Raw genomic sequence first — 12,939 nt, 5'->3', positions numbered from 1 at the left:
GCAAACGGAGTTCTTAGTTCTCATACAAAGCCAAATATGATGTATAATCTAAGCCTCTACCGCAAGAACTATAAGCGGAAGGACCTCAAGAACGACAAGGCCTGCATGAAAGTCATCCAAAATTTCAGTAAAACTAGTGAGGAGTTTACAAGGTAAAGCAATAAATCAAGGACAAGAAAGCTACTCACTATCGCATGATCCATAATTTCTTTATATTATTCAGTTATTTTCCAAAGAAATTTAAAAACCATGCTCAAAGGTACGCACAGAATCATTTAGACTCCCTCTATTAAGAAAGCACGCTCATGGAACGAAAGAACCATACCTCTAATAATGCCACCATCGACTTGGGGGAAAAAATCAGGGATGTACTTAGGAGATTGGATGATGAAGACGATTCGGAAGATGAGGGGATTGAGGATTATGAAATCGGAGGCTATCATCCCGTCCACATTGGAGAAGTTCTGCTAAACCGATATGTGGTGATCCAAAAGTTAGGATGGGGGCATTTTTCAACGGTTTGGCTCTGCAAGGACTTTAAACACAAAACCTACGTTGCTGTAAAGATCCAGAAGAGCTCATCTCAGTACATGGAGGCGGCCTTTGACGAGGTTTAGATCCTGCAGAGAATATAATAGAAATGCCACAGCAAGTAGTGGGGAAAGGCAGGGAGGAATCGCATGTGGTGGGACTCCTCAATGCCTTTGTGCATAAAACGTACTGTGGAAATCACTTTTGCATGGTGTTTTAGATCCTAGCTGCAACCTGCTGGACGTTATCAAGAGATATAACTACCAAGGATTGCCTATGGATGTCTGCCAGGAAATATCGAGACAAGTTCTCGTAGGCTTGGACTTTCTGCACAGAGTCTGTGGAGTCATTCACACTGATCTAAAACCATAAAACGTAATGGTCGGCCTCAGTGATGCTGAATTGAAGGAAATAGTATAGCATGGACAACTGGCCAACGGTTAACTGTTTAACTAAAGGATAAAAGTTCTTCAGAAGGCATTAGGATTCGAGAATACCCATTAGAATAAATCACACATTCTGCAAAGATCAACAAGATTGAATAGAAGCTGAAAAACGAGAAATTGAATAAAAATCAGAAAAAACGTTAAAGAAAAAACTGAAGAAGGAAATTCAAATATAATCTACAGGGCATAATGAGAATATGGAGAAAGTGAGGATAAAAAACAGCTGACATGCCGTTTGGATTAGCTTTTCGACTTGAAAAAAGGCAAGATAACTTTCAATCGGTCTTAGCTGCTAAAATGCCTTTCACCATAAAGATAGGTGACATGGGGAACGCCTGCTGGAAGCATCGCCACTTTCTAGTTAGATCCAAACTAGACAATACAGGTCGCCTGAAGTGATTCTGGGGCAAACATACAACTAGAGTGCAGATCTATGGTCGTTTGGCTGCATGATGTACGAAATGCTGACCGGAGATATCCTGTTTTACCCCACTAAGACTGAAACTTGGAGCAAAAATTAGGACCACTTGGCTCAAATCCAATAGATAGTAGGGCCCTTCCACCCCACCTTCATTGCCAGAAGTCCAAAAAAGAATCGGTATTTCCTGAAAGACGGCAAAATGAGAAATTTCCCCAACATAACTTCTTATCCCTTGAACATGGTCTTGCAGATAAAGAACCAAATAAAGAAAGAGTAAGCCGACTAATTTGCTAATTTTTTGCTTCCAACTCTTATCCATGAGCCTGAAAAGCGTATATCTGCATTAAACGCTTTAAAATCTCTTTGGCTTTCACGAAAGATTCCAAAGGATTATAAAATTGAGCAAAATTAGTATGCTTAGCTGAGGAAAAAGTTCGACTAAAATGAGGAACAGTTTCTACTTGATCATCAAACAACCAAAGAGACTTAACCTTAGAATAAGCTCAACTTGAATAAACGAATTGGCAAGAAGTAGAGGTGGGAGAATAGGGTCGGCAAGCAGATATCAGACTGATCGACAGGAGCTTTACTGACCTTGGGTATATCGGCTATAGTGAGGGAATATCCTTGTGCGAGCTTGATACAAAGGGAAATTGGCAATTTTCGGGATGATAATTAATACACTAAACAATATAAAAATGATTAATCTACCGGCAATGATTGCTCAGAGAATGTTCTTGATGGAAATTTTAAGAAAATTGTCATCCTTGTTCTCCTTATTTTTCTTTTTGAAAAAAATTTGATTGTAAGATTTACAACTTTCCTTCTTCATGGTCAGCCACTCCTTGATCAGCTCAATCTCATGCTCACTTGACTATGAGTAAAGCTTTATGAACTTGCTTCGTTAGTTGTAGTGCTTGAGAGGTCCTTTTGATTTCTTGAAGTTTACTGTTCCATAGGATCCAAGGCCTTTTTCGAAGAGGACATAGCTATTGACTCTGTTGTTGGATTGAACAAAGCAAGGATTGTTTTCATTCATATTTTGTTTGCTGGGAATGAAGGGCAATTTTGATATCTTGATATTGGTCTAGTCGCAAGAGGATCCATGCTTGTGTCTTTGCGTCTATTTTCTCTTCTTCTTTGCCTATTTATTCGCCTACCAATCGTAGATTGGCTTTGTTTCGGTCTGGTTGCTGATCTACCTGAGGCAATTAATGGCTTCCTCTTCGCTGCTCTACAGAGGAGGATAAAGACTATTCATTTTTATTATTAATTGTTATTATTAAATAATTATCAACCCCCTACAATCGGATCGACATAAAATAAAACTTATTATTTTTTGTACCCGGGGTCATTCGATTTATTATCCATGGGAAATTCAAATAAAAATCATTGCGAATAACATGATGATTAAGCCTAATAAGGGGACTAATTTGGACTAGAAGGTAGCTGTTACGACTGAGACTTGGCTTGCAGGTGGGACATATTATTGGACATTTACAGAGGTCGTGCTTGTTTCCCTGAAGAATGAAGTGTACTGGGTTGTTAGGCTGAAATTGAAGCAAAACTTATCAGCTTGGGCGAAGGTGGAAAAGGCAAGGTTATTTCCATAAATGACGCAATAAGTTGACTCTCCAGCAGTCAAGATAATATCCCTGTTGATGTCTCCAGTTTCGAACTTTCTCTTGTATGAGCCGACCATATAGGCTGAAGGGTCATAGGCTGTCATCACCGTGTATACATCCCTGCTTCCCTGATTAACAGTATAGGAGAAATCGTCAGCTGCAGAGGTTGCGCTTCTTGCATAATAGTCATTGATATGGATGTCCAAGCTGACACCCACTGTATTGAACTGGATGATCGCCATATCGTTGTTGATGAAGAATCAGAATAAAGGACTCCGAGATATTTGGGCGTGAAGGGATTGAGACCCTGTGCCTTGTGGACCACTCCTAAGAAGAGATAGCTTTATAGAGAATACCCATCGTGGATTATGTTGCGTACACTGTTAGTTTCCTCCACCAAAGGTGCTTGTTGCTGCAAAATTTCCCAACATTCTGTCGTAATAGTAGTTGACGTTTTGATGGAGGCTGAGATAAGAGCAATCCTTCTCATTGCCTGTCTCGAATCCGCCACCACAAAGGGCTGTAGGAACATATGCGCATATCTGTATGACTGAGTTAGAGTATATGATGATGTCCTTGGTATCTCCTGTCACGAGATCCTCTTGAAGCGGCACTGATTCCGTCGCTAATGTCGCCAGTGTATCCAGTGACCGAAGTCATCAAATTTTGGATGTTGTCTTCTTGGATGGCGCTATTCTGGTCCAGATAGCAGTCAACGATGGTGACTGGGTATGCTGGGTTGCTGGGATTGGCTTTGAAGAGGGTGACGTCTGTGTCTGCCTCGTTTTGGGACCAGATGATGGCCACCCACTGCACGTTGGCTGTAAAATTCATGAAGAGATCCATGTAGGAAGTGGTGATGGCGCCATTGATGGTCAGCTAGCCTCCAGAAAGGGTAAGGACTGTACTGTTGAGCAATGGAAGCAGCGTAAGGAGCACAGTTATGATGATCATTTGTTATATATTATATTTCATTAACTATTCTCGACATTCTTCTCTCGAATATAAGCTGCTGACATCTTTACAGACTCTCGTCTACAATAGTGTGAGAGTAACCGGATTTAATGTAAAATTTATGTTTTAGAATGCAAAGTATGTGCATCATCTTTGAAATTTTTACAAGAATTAATATATGGCTTTTGGCTGGACTAAGTTGTTGAGGATTTCTCAATCACCTGAACTCTATTATACCGTCTTTATACTGGTCCTTATATAGCCTATAAACCTTCATCCTTGATGCCTAAAACAAGGTTATTCTTGGATTCTGATCGGTTTTTGTATGACTTGATAATGTAGCTTAAAACAATCACTTGGTGTCTAATCTGAGTGATTCTTTGTTATTCCTCACGATGGAGTCAACCAGCTCCCGTATTGATTTCTTCAGTCGATTCTTATCAACTTAAAATGCAATCTCATGCTTGGATCCACCTGTGCGGGCGTTGATGTTGGACTGACTCCTTGAAACCAAAAGCGTGTTCTTTGTGGTCTTGCTTTCCTGTCGTTCTTATACAGAAATCGCATTTATGTAGGCATGGAGGGCCTAGATATCGTTGGGATCTTTCTCGATTACGTTTTTGAAATTTTTCCACTCTCTTACTATGGACTTGTCTTCGGGTGCTGATCCTCCTTAATGGCTTAATGTATGAACTTGTCGAATTATTTCAAAAGAAGTTCGATTTTTTCTTTGGTTTTTTCATCTACCTTCCCGTTCCATTTCATTTTCCCTACAATCTAATTATTATATTGATTGGTCATCAAGTAACATGCAAAACTATAAGTTTTAAAATCAATTTTGTTCCTCTCGACTGCGTTAGGATTGTAGTTTGGATCGTGTCTTCTGAATCCTTTCTTTTGGTCTGTGGTGACGGCATCCAGGATGAGTTTCTTCCTCTATAAGGCTTGCCATGGTACTTTTCAATTGCTTTTTTAACGCTTCCCAAGTCTCTATAGTCGACATATGCGAATCCTTTGAAGTTTTTGTTTGCCCAGTTCCTCACCATTCTCACATCGGTAAGCACTCCGCAGGAACCAAACTAAGTCTTCAGCTCTTCTTCCTCAAGATCGTAGGGCAAATTTTTGACAAAGAGACGCTTGCATCCCACCGGTATGATTACTTTTTTATTGACTGGCTCTGACTTCTTGCCATTTGCAGGTTTAATATCCAGGTAGCGAGTGCCTAAAGTTTCTCCACTTCTGCCCAATGCTTTCTTGTATTATTATTCATCATTAAAGGTAACATGTGCGTAGCCGAGGCATCTTCCAGTATCTTGGAATTTAGGAAGTTTGATTTCTGTGATATTATCTGAGGAAAAGAAGAGCTAAGTTAATCCTCAGTGCAGCTGTAGGGTAACCCGCTAATGAAAATCTCCAGATGTTGTTTGGGGTTATTTCTTTTACTTTTTGCCCATCAACAATGCCTGCAATTATATTATAAATCATAAAATTAATTACTCCTCTAAATCATCATTCTTCCATGGACTGTAGATCTCACTTGACGGTTGATGTTGTGGGGCATTTTCGACTCGAATGCACGTCTCCAGGTCCTTTCTTTTTTTCTTCTTTAAAGGATTGATTCGGGATTAGAGTCAAGCACATTAGAGTACCTAGTTTTCTTCTTACCGTCTAGGATGTGGGTTCTGAGAGCCAATTAATTTTGATTTCCTCAATTTTCTAATTTTATTGCTGATTTTTAATCTGCATCGGTGGTAATTAATATGCCTCCTCCTTCAACTTCTCCTCATGGCTGGACTCCTTATTGAGTGATTGCTAAGCTTGCTTTTTTTATCGTCGATGGTGAAGTAGAGACTGGAGCGGAAGAAGGTTCTCTGGAAGGTGATCCTATTCTTCATGGGGCTTGCAAAGATGATTCTGTTTATATCTTCGCTGTTTATCTTTTGGTTGCTATTCTCGAGGATACGGTCCAGCTAGATAATGTTTTTTCTCTTTCGGCTGTTCTTGATATCAACTTTTTCCTTATTGACGGAGGGAAATCTGACCAGTACGCTGGTGATGGGAGGGAGATCAACTTCATTACCTAGGGCAAAAGTGGCATAGTCAAGTTTTTTCTGTCTGTAGTTGAGTTGTAGTTTGGTTATTGTGGCTAACTTATCATCAAGTCCTTTAGTTATATGCTCCATAGTAACAAAAATTAATCACCAAATCATCATTATCTTACGCTGTGCAACAATGGCCAAAAGATCGATAATAACCCAAACAGCATATCTTTTATTAGAAGTATAAAATCACGAGTAAGGAAAGGCAATTATCATACGAGTTTAACTCGACTGTTTACTCTGCCATTTTCCCAACCAAACGATTACGATAGTCTTTCTAGTTTCTCTTGAGAGAGGAGTAGTTTTGTCAAAATCGACCTTTCTATTTTGGACAGTTAAAACTCCGTCTTGAAGGTTTAGCTTAGAGAGGGTGTCATGGGTGCTATAGGCCAAAGGAGTCTTGTTTTCGTTGTTTAAAGCATTCAGGTTGGGAGTTTTGTGGGAACAGAGGCACCGAATGATCAGGTTTATATTGTTGGTCTTGAAGATATGGTGCAAAGGGGTGTTATCTAAATAGATATTGTTTTACCTTTTTCGCATACCACGCTTGGATCTGCTCCGAAGTTCAAAAGATGGTTCATAAACTCCAAATTTTGGTTCTTAGCTGCGTAATATAAGGCAGTGTTGCCTCTGTGGTCCTTTGTTTGATTTGGTCCACCGTATACTTTGCATTCAATGCCTTAAATGACGTGTAAGAATTCTATGAAGCAAATGCGAGCAATTTATTGACATAGACGATGGCTTTCGCTTCTAAATAAACCAAATTTTACTTTATTTGTTCTCCAGAATCTTTTTCTTGATGGCGCTTCGTTTGTCTCTTCATTTAGCTTTTGGACAGTTTTAGGCCTTCGGTCGAGATCGTAACAGCTCATTTGCTTTCCAGCCAGACTATTCTGCGTCCTTGTGGTGACTTATAAGCTTGGGATTTAATAGTTTTCAATTGCCTACTTCAATGACTTTTCGAAGAACTGGGCCTTGATAATGCGGCAGATCGTATTGATAGCTTCGTGAGGAATGTTGGGATTCTTATTCTAAGGGCCTCCAGTATAGAATTGCACCATCGACATGGAAGTCTTTACGCTTCCGTTTCTTTATACATTTCTTTTTTCTCGCTAAATGTAGCCGACTTCGTAATGGTTAAACTGTATTAAAGCATTCTTACCAGGTCGTCATTGCACTGTTCATTGCAATCCTTGACAAAGAGGCCGCTCGGAGGATGGTATGGTTCAAAGGTAAGTATTTCTTTTGTTTTAAAGGTTCATAGGCTTGGACTGATTGAAGTTGTGCTTAGAGAACCGTGTGTCTTCAGTTTATGCTTTTTTAATTCCTACCTTGCTATCTATCTAATGACTTAGAATTATTGCTTCTTCTCAAACTCCACAATTCTTTCCTTTATCTCGTTGTTGCGAGACTGTTTATACATTTTTCTGCTTTCCTTCACTGCTTTTCGATCTGATCGAACCGACTGATGATATTTTATGCGATTTTAAGCTACAATTTGTTGATATCTTCGTATTGGATGTTCTTGATGGCGCTTCTGATGAAGTTTTTATCTACGCATTTGCTCAGGAGGGGACTTGTTTTAAGGATAAACCTCATTTCTTGTTCAGTTAGAAACTAGGTTGTGGAATAATACTTGTCTAGCAGAACTAACGAGAGAGGTAAACTTTGTTGCTTTGGTCCAATCTTCTTGAGATTTCCTCAGCAGCCAACGTCTAAAGTTATGATCTGAGATGAACCTGAATCTTCCGCATTTCTTGAGGAACTAGGTTTAGTTAAACTTATTCTTGAGTCCGTTTATATTGGAAATGAACAATTTTTCATCCTCCTCAGTCCATTTATAGTCGATTTTGATCTTTTAATACTCATCTAAGATCAGAGATTCGTCAAGTAACGTCACTTTTTCAAACCTGTCAGGCTCATTGATCCTATCCCGAATCCTATTTTCATTTTTATTGTCACTGATGGCCTGCACCAGCTTTGCCTTCAACTTCGGCTCACACATCGGATACTTATTCTTCAACTTCAGCCAATCGAAGCTATCCTTGCTTCTATTCTCTTTGAACGCTTGACTACTGGTTGGAGTTTTCTTGCTGTTGATGAGAAAGTTATCGATTTGGACATTTACCTTTTTCTTGTTTTCTTCTATACACTTCTCTAAGTTTTTGATAATGAAATTGAACTTCTCCTGTGGGTTTTCAATCTTAAGCCATGTCTTTCTATCCACTCCTATTTCCCTGAAAAAATCTTCCAAATCTTCGCAATTCCCCGATGCATGGCATACATTGCGAAGGGACGCGACTATCTGCTCGTAGGTATTGCCATTGACTGCGCAATGCTTGCTATTGGAGGCCCTGAGGGCAAGCAGGAGTTGGTTTTTATAATTATTTTCATGCTTCTTGAGAAGGAAGCAAGCTCTTCTTATATTTCCATTCTTCGAAATTATAATAGAGGCACTGCATGGCTCCAAAACCTTAGGGAAATCAATGGTAAATCATACTATAGATCATGATTAAAGGATGGCTTGCTACTTCGTCTGGGCGAGATACGCGGTGATCTTGTTGAAGGCAATATCGAAGTTTCACGCGTGGAGTGCTAGTTGACAATAATTTGATGGTATTGCGACTCTTTTTCCAAACTTATTGAATCCTTTCGTCTTCGGCCTTGACTGAGTCGCCATCGATGACATGGATCACCATATCGTATCCATCAATCAAATCTCCCTCTTTGATCTTCATATCTCCACGATTACATTATACTTGTCGAGGAATTGAGTCCAGAGATGTTCTGACTTGTTGAGGAGCTTGATATCGAAGGGATTGTTGTCACAGATCATCACGATTTGGCTATTGCTATTGTTATCACTGATCAGTTCAATGTTGGAGATGGTATCCTCGATAAGGAACTGTGCCTTTAGGGCGTTGCAATAGTACTGCAGGAACTCACTGTCATCAGGCTCCATGCTTTATAGGAAACACTAGCAACCGGCTCTCAATAGTTTTTGAGGCTATATATCATATACCTTACTGAGCAATTAATCAACACTTTTATATTCTCTTCTGTGAGGCGGGATTTGAGGAAGTTTATGAGGTTCTTCCTGAAGTCGCCCTTGGAGGATGGACCGGTAGTAATGACTATCTTCTTGATCCTAGCATGGGACTTATTGGCGATCAGCTTCTCAAGAGTCACATCCAGTAGGTTTTGGGATTTGTTTTGGGATGTACCGTTCCAGAGACGGTTCCTGAAGAAGAGATAGCTGAGCAGGCAGGAAGCGGTGACGCCGAAGATCACCTTTTCGTTCTATTTGAAAAAGTTTGCAATTTGCTGCATTCAAATATTATAATACTGAAAGAACCAACATTATAAAACTGTGGCGAAATAATGAGGCTTTTTCAATCCCATGTGATGAATATTATGCATACATCCTTTTGGATGTATTATATTGAGAATTGAAGTAAAGAGAGCATGATTATCATTTGGCCTTTTCGAGCGTTTCAATCTCCCTGAGTGCGATGAAAAGTTTCCTCTAGATGTTTCTAAGGAGTCTATCCTTTCCTCCTGTTCGATTATAATCTCCTAATTCTCCTAGTGAATCTTATCGGCAATCGATATCTCTTTCAAAAGGGATTACTTTCTATTCATGGCATCTTCAATCCTTTTGGCTAGTTCTGCATTTCTAGCCTTCATGGCTCTCACTTCGCTCTCCTGCTGCATCTCGACCAGCCTGTACTCCTCAGCTAGCGTCTATATCAGTTCCGTCAATTTCTCCTTCTCCGATATCAGCTCGCTTATCTGCTCCTCGTACTCTTGCTTGAGCATTTCGATGTTATAGCTGGAAAGGACTTTTTTTGCTATTCACACAAATTCATAAAATTCTAGGTCTCAATAGTGAGAGAATCGATCTGGTACTTTTGCTGATCGATCTTCTTCTGCATCTCCAGGATCTTTGACTAGAGCTTGATGGTGTAGAGATTGTCGCGTTGGTCTTTTGAGTATGCTGCTCCGTGGATATGGATGCCTTGAGTCGTGAGTCCTCGTAAGAGTTAATGGATTGGTTTTGATTCTCTTTGAGAGTGCTCTTGTAGGACCTGGCGGGGGAAATGGAGCCGTACTGGTTGAAGGACGTATTGAAATGCATCGTTTGAATATGTCTGTTATAATCGTATAGGCTATTGAGGTATATCATCATCATTCAACCACGATGCGCTTTTGCACCTGCTCTGAGAAATGTCGTCCAGGATCTTCTCCATCTCCTACCAAAACTTCGTCTTTTCGTTCTTGAGGTGAGTCGTCACGATGTTGTTGCTCTCCAGGTCCACTTTTGGGTTGCGGGGATTGCAGAAGTAACAATTGGTGCGACCGTACGAAGTGGGAAAGGTATCGACTTCGATTTGGGCCTTGGCGTGACGAATTCTTCGGGATGGAGGATGTAGAAGATGGTGCAGGGGTCGTGGATGGGAGGGAAGGGGAATTTGTAGTTGTTGTAATACATAATCTTGAACTGCTCCAGCATGTTGTAGACTGCCTTCGCGAAGGGAATGTGCTAGTTTCTTTTAAAGTGGTCAAAGACGTCCTGGGTGGCCATGTTCTCGTGAGTCACTTATAAGGGAATCATCACCAAAGGAATCTCACCCTTGAGGCGTAGAACCTCATCAAAGGCATGCGGGTCGAAAAAGACGTTGAACTCTGCCGCAGGAGTGATGTTTCCCTTGCCGATAGCTCCTCCCATCATCACGATTTTCACTATCTTTTGCTTCAGCTCCGGATAGGTGAGCAGTAAGATGCAAAGATTGGTAAGCGATCCCGTATTGCCCATATGATCTTGCCTTCGTGAGCCATGATCCTCGAAATATCTTTTCAAAGCTTCTTTCGAAGTTGGCCGATTCTGGTGACTTGGGCAAATGCACTCCTCCTAGTCCATTGGAGCCGTGCATATGTTCGGCGAGTTTCATTTCTCCCTTGATGAGCGAGTTGGAGCCTGCGAAGACGGGAACATCTCTGCGTCCGATGTTGTAGAGGACGTCGAGAGCGTTTTGGGTGGTGTTGGCGAGGCATGTGTTGCCGGGAGAGGTGGAGACGCCGAGTAATTCGATTTAGCTGGCGTGGCCGGCGTAGATGATGGCAAAGGTGTCGTCGAGGCCGGGATCACAGTCCAGCCAAATAGTTGTCTTTTATTGGGATTGCATTTTTGGATCTATTTTTAAATTAATGGAAGGCATCTGAAGGCTGCATTTATAGCAGATTATCATACAGAGCCTATCAACTCGGTCAACGGACTCTGTAAGGATGATACGTATGGAAAAGCATTATAGGCATCGTTTTATCCATCTTTGATGCAGTTTGACTGTATGATTGCGGAATTCAGTTGAAGTGGAGTTGTAGCATTATAAAACTCCTTGAAAGGCAACCAAAGAAAAGATAGAAGCATAAAAAATATAAAATTAGATCTTTTCATATCCAAATCCAAATTTTTTTTCCTCATTTCCTTACACTCTGCACATATTTTAATTCATAATAACCCAAAATCATCATTTGTTCCTTTTTCCAAATAATTATCCTACGGTTATTCTAAACTGCATTGATAAAAGTTCTGTCGGCCTGTTTATAAGTTATTTAATTTATAATTAGAGAAGAATGATCACTTAGAAAATCAGTGCTTTCAAAGACCTCCCCTTGGAAGGTAATCCACCAATAACCTCAGACCACGATCGCAAAAAGACTGACATCTTTTGCACGATAATAGGAGCACTGTATGGCCTGACGCTGTTCATTCTGGCATTCGTGCTGATCAGTTCGGGTAAATCTTGGCCGAATTAGAAAACTATAAGAAAAGCAACTTCCCCACAGACTCCGACCACATTCCTTGCTCCTACGGAGTCAATCAGCATTACCCATTTGTTTATTTTCCCAACATCAACGACATCAGCATCGTAATCATCAACTCATTAAGCGGGTTTGCCTCAGTCGATGCCCCAATGCTGGCGATCCTGAGCTCAGCTGCAGGGTGAATTCAAAAGTTCCCTCCTGTGGCTTGAATAACATCTATTCTGCTTCTGTCAACTTTGACCGGCTTGGAGGGTTCTGTGCGCCAACCGACTCAGTAGCCCAGTAGAAACTCATGGAAACTGCTAACTTGAACCAAAAATGGAACTTTTTGGAAGTTTATGACTCGATAAGGGTAAGCGTCATCATCTCACTTGCTATTGGCATTTTGTGGTCGCAACTGGTTCAATGCTTCCCGAGAGCTATGACAGCCTTTGTGACCGTCTTATCTATACTTAGCTGGCGGGAATTGGCGTGGTTATGCTTATCGACCATTCTGAAGGGGTGTCTTAGCTGTGGAAGCTTACGATTGCGATTGTGTCCATCTCTATTGCAGTTATGTTTGCCTTCTTCTTGTGCTTTTCAGGAGAAGGAACAGACTAACTGGAGTCTTTATCGACTGGGGAAGCAAACTGACAAAGGAAAAGCTAAGCTATTACCTGTTTACTCTCTTGTTCATCGCTTTCTCTGCTGGACTCATCGTTCTTTTTATTTTCCAGCATTTGGCATTCCTGAGTCACTCTGAGCCCACTCCATCAGAAGGAGACGTCTTTTTGAAGCTCACCACTAACATCCCTCTATTCATCCTCAACCTAATTGATTCATTTGGGGGCTCCAGTTCCTAAAGGATGCATGTAACTATGTGATAATGTAGATAACTTCATCCTTTCTGGCCTTGCTACTGAATGGTATTGCAATAAGTCGTCAAGCCTCTGCTAAACTTTCAGCAGATTGCTAAAATTCCACTTCGGTTCCGTTGTGGGTGGGTCTTTCCTTAATGCATTTTTCAACCTCATAGACTTTTTCCTATAGGCATTGAG

At 40.7% G+C, this 12,939-nt stretch overlaps 1 protein-coding gene across 1 annotated transcript; it reads left to right on the top strand.

Annotated features, from left to right (window-relative positions):
- The first annotated feature begins 305 nt into the window (after positions 1–305).
- Positions 306–975, top strand: LOC116244997 (uncharacterized). The gene is given in 3 exon segments (XM_031616762.1): positions 306–663; positions 666–752; positions 755–975. Coding segments are annotated over 3 exon segments (666 nt in total).
- The last annotated feature ends 11,964 nt before the right edge of the window (positions 976–12,939 follow it).

This window comes from Nymphaea colorata, unplaced genomic scaffold (assembly GCF_008831285.2).
Source record: "Nymphaea colorata isolate Beijing-Zhang1983 unplaced genomic scaffold, ASM883128v2 scaffold0440, whole genome shotgun sequence".
Taxonomy (NCBI): Eukaryota; Viridiplantae; Streptophyta; class Magnoliopsida; order Nymphaeales; family Nymphaeaceae; genus Nymphaea; species Nymphaea colorata.
This window is presented reverse-complemented; position numbering and strand designations above follow the sequence as displayed.